Source organism: Rhineura floridana, chromosome 2 (assembly GCF_030035675.1).
Source record: "Rhineura floridana isolate rRhiFlo1 chromosome 2, rRhiFlo1.hap2, whole genome shotgun sequence".
Taxonomy (NCBI): Eukaryota; Metazoa; Chordata; class Lepidosauria; order Squamata; family Rhineuridae; genus Rhineura; species Rhineura floridana.
The window spans coordinates 166551574-166574817 of NC_084481.1; the positions used below are offsets into that span (position 1 = coordinate 166551574).

Sequence of the window (23244 nt, forward strand, 5' to 3'; positions counted from 1 at the left end):
TTCTTTGAGAACTCTCGGGTGGATGCCCGGTGATTTGTCAGTTTTTATATTGTCCATTAAGCTTAGAACTTCCTCTCTCATTACCACAATTTGTCTCAGTTCCTCAGAATCCCTTCCTGCAAATGTTAGTTCAGGTTCAGGGATCTGCCCTATATCTTCCACTGTGAAGACAGATGCAAAGAATTCATTTAGCTTCTCTGCAATCTCCTTATCGTTCTTTAGTACACCTTTGACTCCCTTATCATCCAAGGGTCCAATTGTCTCCCTAGATGGTCTCCTGCTTTGAATGTATTTATAGAATTTTTTGTTGTTGGTTTTTATGTTCTTAGCAATGTGCTCCTCAAATTCTTTTTTAGCATCCCTTATTGTCTTCTTGCATTTCTTTTGCCAGAGTTTGTGTTCTTTTTTATTTTCTTCATTCTGACAAGACTTCCATTTTCTGAAGGAAGACTTTTTGCCTCTAAGAGCTTCCTTGACTTTGCTCGTTAACCATGCTGGCATCTTCTTGGCCCTGGCGGTACCTTTTCTGATCTGCGGTATGCACTCCAGTTGAGCTTCTAATATAGTGTTTTTAAACAACTTCCAAGCATTTTCGAGTGATGTGACCCTCTGGACTTTGTTTTTCAGCTTTCGTTTTACCAATCCCCTCATTTTTGTGAAGTTTCCTCTTTTGAAGTCAAATGTGACCGTGTTGGATTTTCTTGGCAATTGGCCAGTTACATGTATGTTTAATTTAATAGCACTGTGGTCACTGCTCCCAATCGGTTCAACAACACTTACATCTCGCACCAGGTCCCGGTCCCCACTGAGGATTAAGTCCAGGGTTGCCGTCCCTCTGGTCGGTTCCATGACCAACTGGTCTAGGGAATAGACATTTAGAATATCTAGAAACTTTGCTTCTTTGTCATGACTGGAACACATATGCAGCCAGTCTATGTCTGGGTAGTTGAAGTCACCCATTACTACCACATTTCCTAGTTTGGATGCTTCCTCAATTTCATATCTCATCTCAAGGTCTCCCTGAGCATTTTGATCAGGGGGACGATAGATCGTTCCCAGTATTAAGTCCCTCCTGGGGCATGGTATCACCACCCACAACGATTCTGTGGAGGAGTCTGCCTCTTTTGGGGTTTTGAGCTTGCTGGATTCAATGCCTTCTTTCACGTATAGAGCGACTCCGCCACCAATACGTCCTTCCCTGTCCTTCCGATATAGTTTATATCCAGGGATAACCGTATCCCACTGGTTTTCTCCATTCCACCAGGTCTCCGTTATGCTCACTATATCAATGCTCTCCTCTAAGACCAAGCACTCCAGTTCTCCCATCTTGGTTCGGAGGCTCCTAGCATTAGCGTACAGGCACTTGTAAGCATTGATTATTGATTATTTTTAATTAAATAACTTAATTTGTGTTGTAACTATGATATTCTATTATGTTGCTGCTGCTGCTGTTTATTGTTTGTAAGCTGCTCTGAGATTCTCTTGAATGGAAAGTGGCATAGAAATATCTATGTGTCAATTCAAGTGTCAGTTCAGGCCTGGTTATGGGACTGAATCGGCCTTGGTTGCCTTGATGGATGACCTTTATCAGGAGAAGGACAGGGGGAGTGTGACCCTGTTACTCTTACTTGATCTCTCGGTGGCTTTTGATGCCATTGACCATGGTATCCTTCTGGGTTGACTTGGTGAGATGGGTATTGGAGGCACTGTTTTAGAGTGGTTCTGATCCTATCTCCAAGGTTGTTTTCAGAGAATAGCATTGGGTGATTGTCTTTTGGCCCCCTGGCAGTTGTGCTGTGGGGTGCCGCAGCGTACCATCTTGTCCCCCATGTTGTTTAACATCTATATGAAGCCCTTGGGAGCAGTCATCAGGAGATTTGGGGTGAGGTGTCAGCAGTACGCTGATGATATCCAGCTCTATTTCTCTATAACATCTGAATTGGGAGAGGCCATGCAAGCCCTAGACCGCTGCCGGGACTTGTGGTGGGCTGGATGATGGTCAATAAACTGAGTCTGAATCCTAGCAAGATGGAGGCACTGTGGGTTGATGGTTCCCAAGTTCAGATAATTGTTCAGTTGCCTGCTTTGGATGTGGTCGTACTCCCTCTGAAAGAGCAGGTCCGTAGTCTGCAGGTGCTCCTGGATCCATCTTTGTCGCTAGAGGCCCAGGTGACCTCAGTGGCCAGGAATACCTTTTATCAGCTTCGGCTGGTAAGATAGCTGTGGCTGTTTCTGGACCAGGATAGCCTGATCACTGTTGTCCAGGCTTGATTACTGTAATGTGCTATATGTGGGGCTGCCCTTGAAGTTGGTCTGGAAGCTGCAGCTGGTGCAAAATGCAGCAGTGAGACTGCTCGCTAGGGCAGGGTATCACCAGCATGTCACTCTGCTGCTGAAAGAATTGCACTGGCTGCCTATTTGCTACCACGCCAAGTTCAAGGTTCTAGTTTTGGTGTACAAAACCATATACAGCTTGGGACCAGGATACCTGAAAGACTGTCTTATACCTTATATACCAGTCGATCATTGTACTCTGCAGGTGAGGGCCTCCTGCAGATACCATCTTATCAGGAGGTCCATTCTGCACAACATAGGAAATGGACCTTCAGTGTGGCAGCACATACCCTGTGGAACTCTCCCTCCCCTTAAATATTAGACAGGCGCCATCTCTGTTATCTTTTCAGTGCCTATTGAAGACCTTCCTCTTTCAACAAGCCTTTTAAGTTGAAACCTTATCCCAGTCTGCGTTGGAATCGCTTTTTAATACATTTTTAAACCTTTTTTAAAAAACAATATGTTTTTAACCTTTTTTAAACAAGATGTTTTGAAAGCTTTTTCTAAAAAATGTTTTTAAATGTTTTCTTTTAATGTATTTTAAAGTCTGTTTTTATGATGTTTTAAAGTGTTTTTAGTGCTTTTGTTTGCCACCCTGGACTCCTGCTGGGATATAAATCAAATAATAAACAAATCAAACCAATCACGCTGTAAGGATAACCTTACCAATCTTCTCTATTTCCAGACTTCTCATAAGGCATTGAAGTGAGATAAGGGTAAGCTGTGGTAGCGCATCTGCTTTGCATGCAGAATGTCCCAGGTTCAATCCCCAACATCCCCTGATAGGGCTTGGGAGTGTCTCCCTGTCTGAAACTCTGGAGAGCCACTGCCAGTCAGTGTAGACAATACTGAGTTACATGGACCAGTGATCTGACTCATTATAAGACAGCTTCCTATATTCCTGTGATTTGATGCTCTCACCAAATAGCAGGACAATACAGATTACAAGCTTGCCAAATGGTTATATGTATACAATGGTAAGTTACCCCTGGTAAATGATAATGTTTAACTACCTCTTCTTGCCAAAGCTTGGAAAGAAACAAAAATATGCTGTTTATTGCATTGTGGATGGTTGTCATGGGTTTTGTTAATAGCACTTTCAGAGCATCTCATACAGCATGCCCGAGTGGTTAGAGGTACTTCAGAGAAAGGCTATTTGAGAAAGCGTGGCTCTTATTTCTTCATTTTGTTAATAGCGGTAGGAATGTGAGTCCCCCAATAAACTATGTTACACTTTGTAGATGTTATGGTATAACAAGAGAGAACCCTTCTTGAAATGTAATGTGAAGGTTGTAATTAGTCTATTATTTGTAAACAATTTCTCTTCTTAGATTGTTTTATCTAATTTAATTTAATTTAATTTAATTTACCAATTCTTTTATTGTGGTTGTTTTTCAGTAGCCGGTCTTTTTGTCGATGTTATGATTTCTTCTGTACAATAAGATTAATTGAAAAAACAGATACAAGTAAATAACAGGTTCATATTTAAATCTGCACAAGTTAAATTTTGAGGGAACGACAATGCTCACACATTTCCCCAGAGCAAAATTTGACAAAATTTAGTTTTACGTTGGCTTGGGCAGGTGAAAAGGCCTTGATGTTTACAGAAGGAACATGGAAACCAAGGGCATATGATATAGAAATGGAGGGTCAGAACAAGACTGAAAATATACAATGAGTATATAAATGTAAAAGTCCAGTAAAATACATAAGACGAGCATGCAAAATATAATTTCACAGTACCTTTGTATCTAAGGCAATATGCAGTTCATAAGGAACATCTACCATCCATTCTGTGGATTTTCCTACAGAGGTCTTTAATGGTATAATAGTTCCCCCACGCTGCATCACAGGAATCTGCAAATAGGAAAGTACAGAAGAATTTAAATACAATGAGCTTCCTTTGAAAGAGGGATAGCCAAAAATACACATTCCATTACTTTTTCATTAGTCAAAACAATGATATAAAAATACAAACATACATTGCTCAATGTTACTGGAATCTTCACTATGCCTTGACCTTCCAGACACAGAAATTTTCGAAAATCATACCAGATCTGCAGCACAATAAATAAGAAAAAAGAACAAACATGAACGATGGTCTTACAGATTTAGATCCCACCTCCTTACCTTGTTCAAGGGAGGTCACATCGCAAAATCTTTGCAGAATATCAAATCTATAAATAATTCATAAATATCCACAAACAGAAAAGCAATCAAACAATAAACAGACAGTAATAAAACCAGAGTAATAAAGAACAACAAAGAGCTTTCGTGGACTACAGTCTACTGCATCAGATGTGTGAAGTGTTACCCTGAGCTATGTACATGGATTTTTTTTATGGTGGGATGGAGTTTGTAAAAAGTGAGATCAGTGGGATATGTAACGCAGAAAAATACAGATACTGATAATTACATACTTAGAAATGGTAAATCATAAAATAGTTCTTGATAACACAGACAACCTGGATTACCATTTTTTACATAATTATCAATGCCTATTGCTTTCTGCATGTCATTTCCCTCTGACCTTAATTTTTACACACACACCCAAAACCTAGTGGGTTGTTATCTAATGCCACTGTTGCACCCATGCATTTGTGCAATGGAATTTCTCCCTCCTTTCCTCTGTAGTTCCCTGTGCACCTTCAAAATCTGCTCCAGGGGGCTGGGGGTTACTTCGGAGTAGATTTTGGGGGTGCATGAGGAGAGCAAAAGTTGTGTGAGTGCACAGTGTTGGATATAACCCCATGATGTGTATATATACTTATAACCCAGGATAACACTTAATGCATCTAATGAAACTGACTGTAGTCCACACACACAGCTGCTCCTCTGAGTAGACCCATGGAAGTTAGTAGACATTACCAACTTAGGTTCATTACTTACAGTGACTCTTCTCTGAGTAAAACTTAGTTGAATATAACCCATAGTAATAAGGTATCATCAGGATTGCCAAAAGTCCTATAATTTCTGCCTTACTTTTCCCCCCATTAAAAATGAGCAGCAATCTACATTAATATACCTCAGCAGAACATTTCCACATAGGTTACCAGATCTCCAGTTTTCCCCCAAACACTCTGGATGTTGCCCGGAGACTTCAGAATTTTGGGTGCTCTCCAGGTCTCTGCGTGAGTCACCCCAATCTCTGGACTCTCAGCTTTCATTTTTTTAAAAATTAAGTTTCTTGGTGGTCTGGTTCAAGAGATATATACCAAAATGTCAGCCAGCCACCCCTGCAACTTCTGTTAACTGAGCTCGAAGGTGGCTGCTCTAACCCTGTCCTTTCAGGTTTGTAGCCAATAACTGAAGTCAGGGTTGTGATTGACAAGGGATTTGTTGACCTACAGGCAATAGCTAGAACCCAATGTAAGGCCAGAAAACTGTTGTCTTTTCCTGATTTATAGCTTTCTCTCTGTGTGCAGGTCAGGAGATGCAACAGAACAAAAAAATCACAGCAGGATCTTGATAAGCAATTGTTTACTGTAAATGATTTAAGTTATAATAAAAGTGTACATGTAGGGTTTTTTAAATTATCTGCAAAAATAGCACATTACTCATTTTATCTTTCAAATAATTTTTGAACAGAAATGTAAAAGAAGTGTACCTGAAACTTGTTTAAATTTTCCTGGGCACTTGAAGAGGGTAGCTTGTCTAAATCGTAGCCTGTTTTGAAAACCTTCCCAATATGCTTTAATCCCACACTTGCTTTTCTGGGAGTCAACCTGCAGTGCTAATCCCACATACTGGGAGTAAACCCCATTGACTTCAGTAGGACTTTCTTTTGAGTAGACATGGTTAGGACTGTGCTGTAAATCAATGGGACTTTTGAGTGAACATAGCAAAGGATTGTGTTTGTCTTGTAAATCTTTCTCTCCTCCTCCAATCCTATTTTTAAAGCAATTAGGCAGGGCTTACCTAGGTGTCACTGCTTTTATATTGTAGGAAACTAATACTGTTGTTGTTTTTTAAAAAAAATGTTCTGCAATGTCCAACTTTAGATGTCATATCTCTTTACACCAATATACCACATAATGATGGGATTCAGGCTTTAAATGAGTTCCTTAACACCAGAGATATGAACTATCCTCCAACAGAGGTTCTCACAACTTTAGCTACGCTAGTCCTAACTTGTAACAACTTTACATTCAATGGAGAACACTACCTGCAACTACAAGGCACAGTTATGGGGACTCGCATGGCTCCATCATATGTGAATCTCTTTATGGGTAAACTGGAACAGGAGATCCTCAAAAAGGCACTCAACAAACCACTTATATGGTGGCGATACATTGACAACATCTTTATGGTCTGGACGAATGGTAAAGAGAGTTTGGAACAATTTAAAAATTACATCAACTCTATCCATCCCTCTATTAAGTTTACATTTAATAGTACAAATGACAATCTGCACATTCCTTTTCTGGATGTCTTTCTCACCACTGAAAACAACAAAATAGCCACTGATCTCTACAGGAAACCCACTGATGCCCACACCTATTTAAACTGGAAATCCTGCCATCCTAGGTATATAAAGAAGAACATTGTGTATAGCTTAGCTCTGAGAATCAAACTTATTTGCAACACTGAAGATAAATACCAGAGAAGGATCAGTGAACTTAAAGAACACCTTCTTCAAAGAGGATATTCTCCACATACTATGAATTGCAACATCCACTGAGCCTCCATTCTGTCCAGAGAAAACCTCCTCCATCATACTGAGGTGTCAAAGGGCAGAGAGCAACGGATTCCGTTTGTGGTAGATTTCCATCCAGCATCTCCTAACTATCATCGAGCAATCAGGGAGAGCTACCCATTGCTGGCAATCTCTGAACATCTTGCTAGAGCCATCAGCAGGCCTCCTGTTGTAGCATTTCGCCAACCTCCTAATTTGCACAGACTATTGGTGAGAGCTGTGCTTAAGCCACCTATCACCAATCCAGGGTCTCATCCTTGTCACTCCAAACGCTGTATCACCTGTGCGTACCTCAGGGAGACAGCCACTTTTACAAGCACTAGGACAGGCAGGACGTATTACATCAAACAGAACATCACCTGCAGGTCCTGCAATATAGTTTACATCATTGAGTGCAAAAGACCAGGATGTCATATCCAATATGTAGGAAAGACCACAACTGACCTACGCACATGCTTCAGGAACCACAAGTCGGCAATCTTGACAAAAAAAAAGTAGAGCAACCAGTTGCAAAGCATTTTAACATCGAGGGCCACAGCCTGTTGGACTTTTCCATAACAGCGATAGAGATGCCAGCAGATCCAGCAGCACTGACCAAAAGGGAGAACTTTTGGATTTACTCTCTGGACACATTGGCACCACATGGCCTGAACCTGGAGGACAGTACCAGCACCACTTAGCTTCTGCAAATGAAGCCCCTCTGAGCATTCCATCTTCAAAGCTCTATAACTGCCACCTCGGTAACAGCATTTGTATGTTAGCAGCTGATGAAGGCAGAAGCTGAAACGTTTTGGTAATACAATAAAAACCTCTGTTTGGTTAATCACAATTATGTTTATATATATAAACCAATAATAATAATAATAATAATAAATAAAATTTTATTTTTAGGCCGCCTATCTGGCCGAATAAACCAATAAGAGTTAGACATAGAATTGCATGGTCTAATCACACACCTTCAGTTGCGTCCCAGATACAATATCTATCTGTCTGCCTATCTATCTGACTCTTCATTGCTAAAAGCAATTTCACAGTGAGTAACAATAAAATATATATAACAGCATAAACACCAAAGAGTATAAAAGCAAGGCAGATAAAGTATATGAATGAATGTTGCACAGAAGCCTTCAGAGGAAGCTAGCTGACATATTTTTGATTATATTATTGTTTAGCTTAAATTAATTTATGGTGAGATTTGCTACTTGTGCAGTCTCGGATGGTGTAGATATACCTATTACAGAAATGCTTAGTATAATAATTTTGACTGAGAGCTACGTAGAAAGACACGTACATATAAAAAAGAAAAGAAATTAATTGATACTAGTTTTCCTTACCTCTTGTGGGCCGGGCAGAAAGACATTGACTGCAGTGACTTTTGGTTCAGAGACTGGATACACCAACAAAGCATTTCCTGAATTACAAACATACAGAGGAAATAGGATACTACTCTTGCAATATATCATTATTTTGTCATTAGCTGATAATTCTACCATGAACTCAATATTGCCTTTGGAAAAATATTACCTTATTGTCTATTAGAGTTGTGACTACGCCAAATTAAAAACTTGCCCAGAATACACAAGGGGTATAGCAGGTTCCAAGTCATGAATAATTTCTTATAAAACTTTCCAATGTTAAAAGATGCTTCACAAATTGTATCAAATTTATCCTCAGAACAACCCTGTAGTCTCTGAGGTAGAGATTTGCTGAAGGCCACCAGTGGGCTTCATGACTGGGCTGGAATCTGAAGATGGAACTTTTGTACCAAAACCCATATATATCTCAATGCACTCCATATGGAAATGCTTCTATTAATTTTACGTCACTAGCAGAAAACTCATTGATTTCATATTTCTTCTCATGCGGTTACTAGACTCCCAGTGCTGTGTTGTAGTTTTTTTCTGGAAATATGGGATATGTTCCAAGGAAAGTCTCCCATGAGCTTTTCCCCATATCCATCATGAGAGATCCAATGACTAACTAACTTTGTCATCAAGTACAATGAAGCAACCACCACATCTGATCTGCATCCTGAGCTCCCAAATCAGAATCCTCTGGATGAATCCAAACTATTAACATGAGACATCTACCTTACCTCTCACGTTAGCATGCTGTCTTTCTGGCACAGCTGCTACCTCTTCCACTTAGTTAAATTATGGAATTCGCTCCCACAAGAGACAGTGATAGCCACCAACTTGGATGACTTTAAAAAAGGATTAGACAAATTCATGGAGGATAAGGCTATCAATGGCTACTAGCCATGATGGCAGTGTTCTGCCTCCATAGGCAGAGGCATTATGCTTCCAAATACCAGTTGCTGGAAATCACGAGCAAGGGGAGAGTGCTCTTGTGCGTAGAGCCTGCCTGTGGGCTTCCCACAGGCATCTGGTTGGCGATGGTAAGAATGGGATGCTGGACTAGATGGGCCACTGGCCTGATCCAGGAGGCTCTTCTTATGTTCTTAAAATTACACCATTGCCATATTTTATAAACTATCCCTTAAACATTTAAACTTACCAAGCATATACTCATCTTCAATGCCAAAAGTTTCCAGCTCCTTGGGGAATTCTACCCAAACAGGCCTATGAAAAGGAAGATGGAATCTGGAAAGATGTACTCTAAAATTCATATCGGATACTTAGGTTCACCATTCTCTGTTTATAATCTGGGCATTACTGTATTTGTTGTTTTAATAGATTAAAATACATTAGGGCATCTAGTAGTCCTATAACCACTTCCTGTAGTTTCTGAAGCAGAAATTATAGAGTCATAGAATAGAGTCGGAAGGGGCCTACAAGGCCATCGTCCAACCCCCTGCTCAATGCAGGAATCCAAATCAAAGCATTCCCGAGAGATGGCTGTCCAGCTGCCTCATGAATGCCTCCAGGAGAACCCATTACCTCTCTAGGTAATTGGTTCCATTGTCGTATGGCTCTAACAGTTAGGAAGTCTTTCCTGATGTTCAGTCGAAATCTGGCTTCCTGCAACTTGAGCCCATTATTCTGTGTCCTGCACTCTGGGACGATTGAGAAGAGATCCTGGCCCTCCTCTGTGTGACAACCTTTCATGTACTTGAAAAGTGCTATCATATCTCCCCTCAGTCTTCCCTTCACCAGGCTAAAATTCAGGCTAAATTAGCCTCTTTAATTCCAAGCTTACCTCATGACTGGTTCAGAAACTGTATGTGATCGGTAGAATAGTGAATATAGATAAGGAAGAAGGGCGTAGCGCTCCTTGATAGCATCTCTGATGATCTGTGTGTTTTCTTCACCAAACAACCAGGGCTCACGACGCTTGGTCTGCATATTGGCATGGCCTCTAAAGAAAGGCTGGAGGGCTCCAGCCTGATACCATCGAACTAGTAGCTCTGGTTCTGGATCTCCAATAAATCCACCCACGTCAGCTAGATTTTAGAAAAGTATATTTTTAGAATATATATTTTAGAAAAGTATTTTTTTGAGAAAGGGTTCGAAAAAGTGAATTTCCAAGATTCTTCACCTTTATTAATATAATTGTGTATCTACTATAACCAACGGCACTGCATTTGCAGAAAAGGATTTCCCCCCCAACACTGAAACTAACTCAGAGAAGAGGGAATAAGAAATTAATAAAACCTATAACCCCACGCTGAACATGAATCATACAGCCACAAGAGTGGCTGTATGCTATAGCCAACATGGATTTTTCACATTCCACCGTGTTAAATTGAAAATACTCCCCAATCCATTATGCTGCTTCCCATAAGCTCATTTCAAAACAAAATCTTACAAAATGTATAGTCCTGAACTCAGAAATGCTTGCTTAACAACCGTCTAGGTTTTCATGGTGACACACAAAACACTCATAGAATCCAGAGTTCAAATAGTAAAGCAAGAGAGAGAAAAATCCAGACCCCCGTTGGACTTTTGTGTCAGTGGTTTCATAATTTGTTGAAATTAATTAAAAATCAGCCATGTTCACAGAGTACCTGTAATCCTATTACTGACCTTGCCCCATACTCTTGACCTTCATCATCTGCAGTTTAAAAGTTAAAAAAAATGCATGGCTCTGTTTTAATTAATTTAAGAAATTTAACATTAGAATCTATGATAGCACAGGCATGCTCAGTAAGAACCAACTGTCAGTGTTCTAAAAGCCAGACTAACAGCTGTTTGGCTTGGCTAATCACACCCACATCAGACATATATTCCATTTTAAACAGTCATAGCATCCCCCAAAGTATCCTGGGAAGTGTAGTTTGTGAAGGGTGCTGAGAGTTAGGAGGCTCCTATTTCCCTGACAGAGCTTCAGTAGCCAGATTGGTTTAACAGTCAGCCCCTCTTCTGGTAATTGTAACTCTGTGAGAGGAATAGGGCGTCTCCTAACAACTCTCAGCACCCTTCACAAACTACACTTCCCAGGATCCTTTGGTGGAAGCCATGATTGTTTAAAGTGGAAAAATGTCTGGTATGGATGTGGCCAGGGACAGCTTTGGTTTAAGTTTAGATAGAAGACTACACGTGTCTGCTGTAGAATAAAAAAAGTGGAAGAAACCCCCCAAAAGAATGATACTGTTCACAATGTTTTCCTTTTGGAAAGAAAGGGGGTTTTCCCTCTGCCCAGTGCCTACGCATCCTGTTATTTGGGCTGATTACAGGTGATGCCACCACTTACCATATGCTCAGAGGGACGTTACCAAATCCTTCCAAGCTACACAGGAAGTGGATCTGACTGTGAAAGACCAATCCAAATTGTGTTTGCATTTTTACAAATTTGCAGGGCAGTACAATATCTTAGAGAGGAGGTCAGGTCTCCTGCTCCCCTGGTGCACTTACTGTACTTGTCCAATTTCCCTGCTTTCTAAAACTTGATAGAAATATTTGTTGGCTATAGGTACGTTTTTAAACTGCAAGGGTTTTTTTTGCCTGTTAGTGGATATATTCCAAAGATCAGTGGACGCTTTGCAAAAACAGCTCACCCAGTAGGGTGGAGCTGCAGTGCTAGCTTTCTGGAAGGTGCATCACTGCTGCTTTCAGGAGGGGAGAAGGTGGATAGATCGGTGCAGGTTTACTGGTGGCACCAACAAACTGGCTGCACCAGTGCACCCACATTATGCCAACTTCCCTGCTCCTCCCTCTTCTGATAACCAGTGTGACGTATCTGCTAGGAAGCCAACATTATAGGCAGTGGTGTCACTATGTGGGTGCGGGGGGTGCACACCGCACCCGGGTAACACCATGAGGGGGGTGACACCCAGAGCCGCCCCATTGCGGGGCAGGGTGCCAACGGGCCGGCTGGACGGGCCAGGTGCGCAGCAGGGCTGGCCTGAGAGTGCTCCTCTCCAGGTGGCAGGCGCGGTAGCAGCTGCTGCTCCGGGGACCGAGGAACGGGGGCGGGAGCCTTTTCTAGCGCTTCTCTGACATCACATTGGCTGCTCAGCTCTGGCACAGGCCTGGCCACCATGTGCTCGCGCGGCCCAGGCAGGCAGAACGGAGGCCCGCCGGTGGTCCACCCCTGGCAAGCACCCAGAGACCTCAAGGGCTCTTCTCGGCCGCCCCATCGAGGCCAGGCCCAGTCTGGTTGCCTCCTGCAAGGGAAGGCCTGGATTGAGAGAGTGCAGCCCCCTCCCCCCAGACCAAGGTCTTCGAGGAAGGTGCCTGGTTCAGGGACCACCCCAAGCCCTCCCCGCCGGGGTGGGAGAGGACGGCTTCCCTCTTGCCCTTCCCCAGGAAAGCAAGGCGGCCAGAGGCCCACGAGACGGACAGACGTGGGGGTGACACCATGAGTTACCGCACTGGGTGATACCAACCCTAGTGATGCCACTGATTAAAGTTCCATCCCACCAAGCAAGTTGCTTGCAGTTCTTTGCAAACAAGGAATCAGGTTTACATCCTGGCATCTCCTGATTGGACAGAGAAAGATCCCTGGAGAGCCACTATCCATCAATACTGTGTATAATGCAGCTTCCTATGCCCCCTATGGATGGATGCCCTTTAAGGTCAGTTATAATTCCCCATATAAAACTTATGAAATATGACATTTATTTTATTTACAAAAATGTATAAACTGTTTAATCACAAGCATCTCTAAGCATAAAATTATTAATAAAATCAGCAAAATTTAAAAACGACGACTAAAATTAAATTTAAAAATGAAAACTAAAGACGTTTTCAGCAGGCATCGAAAACAATACAATGAAACTTCTTTTATGCATAGGAATAAAAGGGTATTTTCAAAAGAAACAAGTGAAATGAGGCCAACTGCTTTATAAGATGCAGATCACAGTGTATTACTTACCTCCGCAGAAAGAAATTCCTGCCATACTGATTGTCAGCAACATTGGAATGGAGATTTTCAAGTAACGCCAGTCTGCTCTGTTGTCTCCAGTCCATACTGCACCTAGACATATTGAGAGCACACATCACGGTTGTGGACTTACGAGGGTGTTAAGTTCAAATGAAAACCATGGCTTTTTCTTCTAAGTAAATGAGCATTAGGATCACACTATATTATTTATTTATTACATTTATACCCAGCTTTTATTTCTCCATGGAACTCAAAGCAGCATACATGTTCGCAGGCGGTCTCCCATGCAGGCAATGACCAGACCCAAACCTGCTTAGCTTCTGCAAGGTGGTGGCCTCATGTGCCTTCAGACCATAGCCTGGGACTATATGTTTGTAGAGGTACAAATCCTTATGTTGCCCACATCAGCTGTTTGCTAATGACTCCTCCATCGAGCAGGGGGTTGGACCTAATGGACTTATAGGCTCCTTCCAACTCTATTCTATGAGTTGCAGAAAACTGTGTTTTGCCAGTCATACATCACTTGTGTGATCACTGCACTGGCTTTTGCATGGTGACAATATCAGTATCAGTTGTGTTGTCACACTATTCTTGATTTAAGAACAAGGTGTATTCTGTAGGCATGGCTATTGGAAATTGATTTATTTATTGAATTTATACCCCACCCTTCCTCTGGAAGGAGCCTAGGGCAGCAAATGCACTCTAAAATGAGACCAATAGGCCCTGAGTTCTGTTCCCATAAAAAAAAGAAATTTGGCAAACAGACTGGCCTAAGTCTGATTAACACGTGCCACTGAGAAGATAACACTGTCTCTCAGGACATCAATGAGGAAATTATAATTTAACCTTTCAGCGTCTCAAAAATCTGTCCACTGTGAAAGCTTGCAAGTTGCAGCCCACTATTATGTTGCTGCTATTATTTTTGTCACTTATTTCCTGCCCTATCTGATAGGCTCCGAGTGAACACTTATGTTGCTTATTTAACTTATTTGCCGCACAAGAAGAGGCAACAGCTCAGTATTATGTCAACTCAATAGATGTTTTGAAAGTCTAAGGTCTCAAATTCAGTTCTTGGCATTTCAAGCTAAGGGGTCTCAGATAGCAGGGTTGGCAAAGACTTCTTTCGAGACCCTGGGTGACTTGAGAAAGAGTGACTTGTTGACAGCTGACTTACAAAAAATAGTGTGCTGAGATAAAATGAATCCCCTTAATGTCCCCCAGAAGTAAGCAAGTGAAATGATATTGTGTAGTTCAGAGATTATCAAATGGCAGCCCCTTGATCAAATTGGGCCCCCAAGAGAACTTTTATCTGTCCCCAGGATAGACCTAGTTAAATAAGAGAAAAGTTTCATTCATAAGGGGAAACGTTTTAATTGTTGTAGAAGGTATTATTTTCATTCTTAATTATTTATTAGACTTTTTAGTCGCTTGTTACACAAGTCCTGAAGTGAGTTACAACATATTTGAAAACATGAACATAAACACAACATTCATACAAAGACACAAAGAATCATAGAGTTGGAAGGGACCTATAAGGCCATCGAGTCCAACCCACTGCTCAATGCAGGAATCCAAATTAAAGCATACCCTACAGGTGGCTGTCCAGCTGCCTCTTGAATGCCTCCAGTGTTGAAGAGCCCACCACCTCCTTAGGTAATTGGTTCCATTGTCATACCACTCTAACAGTTAGGAAGATTTCCTGATATTCAGTTGAAATCTGGCTTCCTGTAACTTGAGCCCATTATTCCGTGTCCTGCATTCTGAGATGATTGAGAAGAGATCCTGGCCCTCCTCTGTGTGGCAACCTATCATATCTCCCTTAAGTCTTCTCTTCTCAAGGTTAAACATGCCTAGTTCTTTCAGTCTCTCCTCATAGGGTTTTGTTTCCAGTCCCCTGATCATCCTTCTTGCCCTCCTCTGAATCTGTTCCAGTTTGTCTGCATCCTTCTTAAGTGTGGTGTCCAGAACTAGATGCAGTACTCAAGATGACGCCTAACCAGTGTCAAATAGAGGAGAACTAATACTTCACATGGTTTGTTAATGCAGCCTAAAATAGCATTGGCTTTTTTTGCAACCATATCACACTGTTGGCTCATATTCAGCTTGTGATCAACAACAATCCCAAGATCCTTCTTGCATGTAGTATTGCTGAGCCAAGTATCCCTCATCTTATAACTGTGCATTTGGTTTCTTTTTCCAAGTTGTAGAACTTTGCACTTATCCCTGTTAAATTTCATTCTGTTGTTTTCAGCCCAATGCTCCAGCCTGTCAAGATCCCTTTGGATTTTGTTTCGGTCTTCCAGGATATTAGCTATCCCTCCCAATTTTGTATCATCTGCAAATTTGAAAAGCGTTCTCTACACCTCCTCATCCAAGTCATTAATAAAGGTGTTGAACAGCACTGGGCCCAGGACAGAGCCCTGCGGTACCCCACTTGTTACCTCCCCCCAGTTTGAGAAGGAACCACTGAAAAGCACTCTTTGAGTATGATTCTGTAGCCAGCTGTGGATCCACCTGATTCTTGTTCCATCCAGCCCACATTTAGCTAGCTTGCTAATCAGAATATCATGAGGCACTTTGTCAAAAGCTTTGCTGAAGTCATGATGTATTATGTCTGCAGGATTCCCACAGTCTACCAGGGAGGTTACCCAATCAAAAAATGAGATAAGATTAGTCTGACAGGATTTGTTCTTGATGAATCCATGTTGGCTTCTAATAAACACTGCATGTTTTTCAAGGTGCTTACAGACAGACCGCTTTATAATCTGCTCCAGAATTTCCATGATTGCAGGGGAGTAAACCCCACTGAACTCAATAACCATTGAAATGATCAATCTATTCTCAGCAAACTTGCACAGGGTTCCATTTCTTACCTCCTGGACTAAAAAGCAGAGAAATTCACTAATAGGCAAAAAACCTTGTGGTTTAAGAATGTACCTATGGCCAACAGATATTTCTATCAATCTTTAAAAAGCATGGAAATTGGGCAGCTATAGTGAATGCACCAGGGGAGCAGGAGACCTGAACTCCTCTCTGAGATATTGTACTGCCCTACAAATTGGTCAAAATACAAACACAATTTGGGTTGGTCTTTCACAGTCCAATCCACTTCCTGTGTAGCTTGGAAGAATTTGGTAACATGTGCCTCTGAGCATATGGTGAGTGGTGCCAACACCTGCAGTCAGCCCAAATAACAGAAACAAGACATGTACTGTGTTGATCTTGTTTTAGCAGGGAATTAGCAACTATATTAAAACAGTTGATGTTGTTCAAATAGTCACTTTAAATATGTTTGATTTACTTTGCAATTTTAGTGAAGTTTCCTATAGTAAATCATTCTCTTTTGCTTCTGTTTCTGTGAATATGTGAACTACAGTAACACTTTGCAACACTAAAAAAAGCTCCAAAAACAATTGTGGAATAATGGCACTGACTGTTCTGCAGAACAGTTTCCAATGGACATGAGCAGTGTCTCTGTTTGCACAAGATAAAACAGTGGGAAGTGAAATATATTCTAGCAAAATTGTAGGTGTGCCCCATATTTTTAATTGACCATGCGCACCTTTCCTTAACTGGAGTAGTTTAAGTATAGCAGGCTGAAAACATGCATCTTGGGCAAGCCAAGTTTGTTTTTTCCAACAGCTAGAATAATTGTTTAAGTAGCAACATATTGTAATCCGTCTGATTTTACATCAAACTGCAGTTTCAGATTCCACTGTTAAATGTGCCCAAAATAGAAATAGAGCATAACCTCCAGTTTGAAACAAAAAAGGCTATCTTCACCATCATATGAGATCGACCAACAAAAAGGCTTTGAAATTAATAAAAATACATTTGGCATAGATTTCTAGGATGGAATATGAGAGATATAATTTTCTAGGTTAGATTCTCTGGAGAAACAGTAGTAACACAGAAAAGAAGTAAAGTAAGAACACCACCAACAAACATGCAAAAATGTAATTCTCCATCTTTGGAGATGGCAGATGTTGCCACCACTCACCATATGCTCAGAGGCACATGTTGCTAGATTCTTCCAAGCTACACAGGAATTGGATTGGATTGTGAAAGACCAACCCAAATTGTATTTGCATTTGGAAGAATTTCATCCTTGTCTTCTCCTTGATTGGGTGGTCAGTAGTAGACTCCCAACCACTATGTTCCTTTTATTGCTTGCCCCATGTATTTTAATCCAGATATTACTCTCCTGTCATCCTGTTTGTTTCCCATACTCTGGGCATTAGTATACAGATATCAAAGACTATGTGATTTACAGTCTGGCTTTCTTCCTACATTTTTATGAAGATTATTACTGGGCCCCATTAGAGCCATTTCATCAGTCCCTGTTACTGTGCACAAGCATCTGTTAGCCGTTACCACCAGGATTCAGTTTAAAGCTCTCCTGATGAATTTCTCCATGCTGTGGCCAAACACATTCTTCCCAGTGTTTGTGAGGTACAACTCATCACTTGCCAGCAGTTCATCTTCCAGGAAGAGTGGCCCATGGTCCCAGAATCCAAATCTCTCACATTGGCACAACCGTCGTAGCCAATCATTCACCCAGAGCATTTTTCTTTCCCTTTCTACTCCTCTTCTAGGTAGTAGAAGGATGGATGAGAAAATTGTCTGGGTCCCAAAGTCCTTGTTTCCTTCCCAGAGCTTCAAAGTCTGATGTGATTCCTTTGTAGCTCTGCTTGGAGTATCATTCGTTCCCACATGGATGAAAAGAAAGGGGTATCTGTCAGTGGGCTTTATGAGTGATGGCAACCCTTCCGTCACATCTCTAATTCATCCCGCCACTGCTACTCTTCTCTAATCAATCCTCCATTCTTCTTGTTGTGGGGCGTGGTTTCATTGCCTCTGTTCAACCGACCTCCAGCCTTTTGCTTGTTGTCGCATGAGGTCTCCTGTAATTCTTCCTCTGAGTCTCATCCTCAAGTGCCTGGAAGCAGTTCCATAGTTCCACCGGTGAAAGGTGTTTCTAGCTCTGCTCCTGCTAATTGTCACTCTTTTCAACAGTTTGCTTTACTTTGTTGTTGCTCTCCACAACAGTCTCCTCTTCTGCTTCAACATGCTGTTGTTCTTCCACTTCGTTTCAGCATTCTATCTAAGAACTTTTTGTCTTCTCTTATGCTCTTCTGTGTGGCCCCCCGCCATTCCAGGCCTCTCACTTTTCTTCCATTCATAAAAATATGTACAAAACAACTCCCCATAACAGCCACAGGAAGCTTTAACAGCACACTAACAGCAAAAATATAATCATCGTAGTCCATCAAAACCCTGGGGAAAAAGAGACGTTTTTACCTGGCACTGAAAACACATCTGTGAAAGGTGGACCTCATTGGGGAGAGGCTTCTGCAGATGGGGAGCCACAACTTAAAAGGCTCTCTCCTTTGTCATCATCTGACAGCCATCTGTCGGGAATGCTTTGATTTGGATTCCTGCATTGAGCAAGGGGTTGGACTTGATGGTCTTATACGCCCCTTCCAACTCTACTATTCTATGATTCTATGATCATTCTCTGAGCCTCCCTCAAAGAAGGAATCCAGAGAAGATACAGATGATCATGCTGTGATTTTATATATAAATTGGGAAGCTGTGGCTGGTTTGTTTCAGCATGATTAGAGACATGTCTGTGTTTTTTTTAAAGCCAATTAAAATCCTGTGTTCAGGCAATCCAAAATCTGCATCAAGAAAAGCTAAGTTCTATGATCTGTATAAATTGTGCAAACAGAAGAAATTTGCACACCTCTATTTTGCATAAATGCTTCTTGTCATTTTTCCAACTTTTCATAATTTATTTAGGCTTTGCTAATTATAAGAAGGGGCAAAGAGATTTGCAGACACTGAAACCTTGCCTCCAACAATGGAAATCTTATTCAGTCACCTCTCAGCCTTATGACACATCAGAAGTCATTGCCCACACACAATTTCTAGGGCCATATGGCTAGAAACATGCTTTTGGTTTTTTTAAAAAAATGAACACTGAGATTTTCATGAAGCTGAATTCTGTACCCAATACCATAGACTTGAGGGTTATATGCACTTTTGTGGAACCTGGTGCATACGTGTAAACCCCTGAATTTAGAACAAGACTGTGAGGGGCTCAGCTTGGGTGGTAAATTGAGGGAGTAAGGTTTAAATATTATTTTTTAATATATATCACATGTTTATCCTGCCATTCTTCCCAGGAGCTGTCGGTAATATACATGATTCTCCCTTCTACCCATTTTATCTTCACACCTGAGAGATGGTGACTGGCTGAAAATCACCAAGAAAGCATCACGGCGAAGTGAGGATTTGAATGATGTTTAAATATGATGTTTGAAACACATTACAGGGAAAAAATGGGTACTGTGCTGTGTTATTTCTCAGTCTTATTATATGCTTACCATACTTCTGTGAGCCAGCAAAGAAAGAGCGTGTGAGAACAAAAGGCCTTTCCAGGCCCCCACTTCGTCTGATCAATCCTTCTGCAGTCGCCATTTGCTGAAATGCACCAGAGTAAGAATTCAATCTCTCTGTAATCCACACAGTAAAGTACAGGAGTCTGCATACTGATTTGTGACACACAAGTTCTTCATAAAGGAAGGGTTATTTATGACATGAAACATTATTTCTAGGAGTAAAAAGATGAATTTATGCATATCAAAGAAGAAACACAAATGAGGATTATCTGACTTCTTGAAGAAATGGGTTTTTAATGTTTTAGAGCAGCAAAATACACAAGATAATACTGAAGCATACATCTTGTTGAAACCACTACGGCTTACTGTAACTTTTATTTAATGGTATAGTTCTATGATTTAGCCTTAATTATGTATGAAAGGTTTCTATAAGAAGTTAAACATTTAAAATTAAATATAATAATAATCCTTAACGTATCTGTACCATAAGTACTGAGACTGAAATTTTTCATCTCCAAACGCCATACCTGGTAAAAACCATAGAGGTTATGGACCTCTCGATGTTCCCATTTGCCATAATGGACAGCATCCTTTTGCATGGTTAGCTCCACCCCTCTGAAGACTGAGGGCTCATTCATATCATTCCAGGCAAAAAGGATTTCAGAAGAGCCCTATCAACATTTAAGTGACATTCAGACTGTTAAATTCAATCCACATTTACTATAAAAAAATTACAGCTCTTAAATGTGTAAAAACAAATAACTCTAGGGACATGAAGGCAAATGCTAGGGAAGTCTTGAGTTTCTCCTTGACTCTCTCAGGCTTCATGACCAGGTGGCATCTATCCACCCACATAAAATTAGTGATGGATACACTCAGTGCTTTTTTGGTAAAAAAAATGTGGTGCCAGTACTCATATCTTGATAAAAGTGCTGTAGGTACCAGCACAAAATGTTTGCCATGGGGCGCCAAAAAAGAGGTGCCGGTATTCTGTACTGATGAGTACCATCACACACAAAAAAAACCACTGGACATGCTAATCCACCAGAAATTATAATTATTTTGTCAAGCTACTAATCCCATGTAAGAACTCAGAGGAAAGTTCTCTGTTATATCAAAATCTCATAAGTACATATGTTTTTTGTGTGCATGCACCTAAAAAAGGACATCTTGGGAACGTGTCATTTATAGTACTGTATGGAGTCACAACACGCGTCATGATGTTACACAACACTATTTTCCTTTCTCTGATGGGTTGTTGTCATGTGTCTTCTTTTTACAGTCAGTGTCAGTTTGACACAGTAGAATAAATCAGAGAGAAAAAGTTCTCAAAATGCTCCAAATTGTTTATCATTGCCCAACTTGTTTCAGAAACAAGAAACTTCTCTCTCTGATTTGTTCCTGCATTTGGTGCCTCTTCCCTTTCTGTGTGTGTTTAACATGGATTCGCTGGCACCAGAGGAATCAGCAACAGTGGAAGCCAAAAGAGCCGGAGCAGAACATGCTGGATGTTCAGTCAAGCAGAATGCATATCTGTAGAAACTAGAACTTAACTCCTAATCACTTTCGGTTTGAAGTCCAAAAATATTATAGTCCCGTTAGATAGAGAGCTGGGCTTGGTACATTTGGGAATTTACAAACCTAATACATTTAAACTACAAACTGCTAATTTTGAGTTTTGGCACCATCACTACGTATAATGAGCATATCTCAGCCACTTGCTTTGTTTACAGTGGCAATCCCTCATTTTTTTTTATCAGCTATTAGCATCTTTGAAGGTTCCTAAGCAGACGGATTATAGGGTTCTTTTCTCCTTCCTTGGTCTTCCTGATTGACTCCTGCACCTGACTAGAGTGAATGGAGAACATAGAAAAGTGAAGGAGGTTTCTTTTCACGATGGTATTCCAGGTGGTAAAATTGTGAGGCCATTCACATAAAATTCCCAGATCACTTTCAGCACAAAAGGATTTGGAATGACACTGGTTAGATACTACAATCCCTGCAATCTTCATCACACCCTTCAATCAGTAGTGGCTGGTAGGGCTGCACGGGTGGCACTCTGTCGCTCACTAGGCTTCGCAACACTGCATGTTGCTGCCAGTTACTGAAAGAAAAGGGGAAAGGCAGCAAGGAACTTGGCATGGTGCAGCACTGCCAATCTGATGTTCCTGACCCTGTGTCTGCACCGCGCCAGACTCCCCACTGCCTTTCCCCCTCACTCTCGGTAACTAGAAGTGACACATGGTGTTGTGAAGCCTAGAAAGCAATGCAAACCCATCTGCACAGCCCTGCAGAGATGACAGTGTGGAAGGCTGTTCCACCTGTTGTTTATCTTATATTTTTGATCAATCCTTTCTTCAAAAACAAGTCCGCTTTGTTACTTTTTCAGAGGTTAGTTTTCCTGGCTCTTTTCTTTGCTTCTAAGAATCCTGCCACACAGCATTATAAGACAGGAACACCAACCTTATATGTTTCGAAGGCAAATTGATCTGCATACCATTCTCGGACTTCAGGATTGGTGAAATCTAGGTAAGAAGACAGACCTGTAGGCATGAGAAAAGTATTAAATTTGTAGAACCTGGTACAGAAAGGTGGATTACAAATATTTAAATAATATATAGCATTAATGTTGTGGTATCCAAATGCAATGCTATAATCTCCTACAAATATTCAAGCAAATACAATAATCCAAAGGGGGATTTTGTGTACGCACAGAAAGAGAGAGAGAGAGAGAGAGAGCAAAGCAAAGCAAAGCAAAGACTAGCGTCAGAGAAAGGCTTTTCCTCAGAATCACATCAAGGGAGGGAGGGGTTAAATTTCCCCTCCTTACCTGCTGTGATCAGCCTCTACCCCAGCTGATGCCATTTGCATTTAACATCACCTGTAGCTTGGCCTTAAAACAGGCTACTCTACTCCCAATAATGGAGACTGGAACATATAATTTTATCAGTCTTTTTACATTTTCATGCACACTCTACAATGTAGTCCTTTTGTTCGGCAAACATCAATGTTGTGTGATGCCATGCTTACAGATCAAATGGATATAACTTAGAATAAATGTTGAAACCATTGCTATCATTGCCTTGTCATTACTCATGAATAGAGGCATACAACAAGTAGGAGTAATGTCTCTTGGATCCACCTGCCTGACACCTGGTTATAATACCTGTTTAACTAAATCTGGAGGTATTAAAGGGGAGATTGGCAAGAGGCTTTATAAAAAAAATGCCAGTCAAGAGTAGAAGATCAAGAATTAACACCTTATTTCCTTCAAAGAAATAAGTTCTAATCATAAGAAAGCCCATATTAATTTACTTCTGCACACTTTAGTAATCAAATTTGTAAAAATCAAGATGGAAGGGGTTTATTACCTGGCCAACAGATGCCTTCAAAATCTTTGCCTTTATGATCTTTTACATAATAACCTTTCTCTTTTGCTTCTGAATATATGGTGTACAGGGGATCCACCTTAATATGGGGATCCAGAATGACAACAAGCTGCCAACATGAGAAACAATAAGATAC

General features: G+C 41.0%; 1 protein-coding gene across 2 annotated transcripts in view; it reads right to left on the minus strand.

The window, feature by feature from the left end:
• GANC (glucosidase alpha, neutral C) overlaps window positions 1-23244 on the minus strand; it is a 59193-nt gene that overhangs the window by 13303 nt on the left and 22646 nt on the right. For both annotated transcript variants that reach the window (XM_061611311.1, XM_061611310.1), the window contains exons 12-21: window positions 23091-23217; window positions 22183-22262; window positions 20247-20390; window positions 19705-19801; window positions 13307-13408; window positions 10190-10433; window positions 9548-9612; window positions 8365-8441; window positions 4317-4391; window positions 4078-4191 (exon numbers count right to left, since the gene is read on the minus strand). In XM_061611311.1, coding sequence (XP_061467295.1) covers window positions 4078-4191; window positions 4317-4391; window positions 8365-8441; window positions 9548-9612; window positions 10190-10433; window positions 13307-13408; window positions 19705-19801; window positions 20247-20390; window positions 22183-22262; window positions 23091-23217 — 1125 coding nt within the window. The remainder of the gene's footprint in view (window positions 1-4077; window positions 4192-4316; window positions 4392-8364; window positions 8442-9547; window positions 9613-10189; window positions 10434-13306; window positions 13409-19704; window positions 19802-20246; window positions 20391-22182; window positions 22263-23090; window positions 23218-23244) is intronic.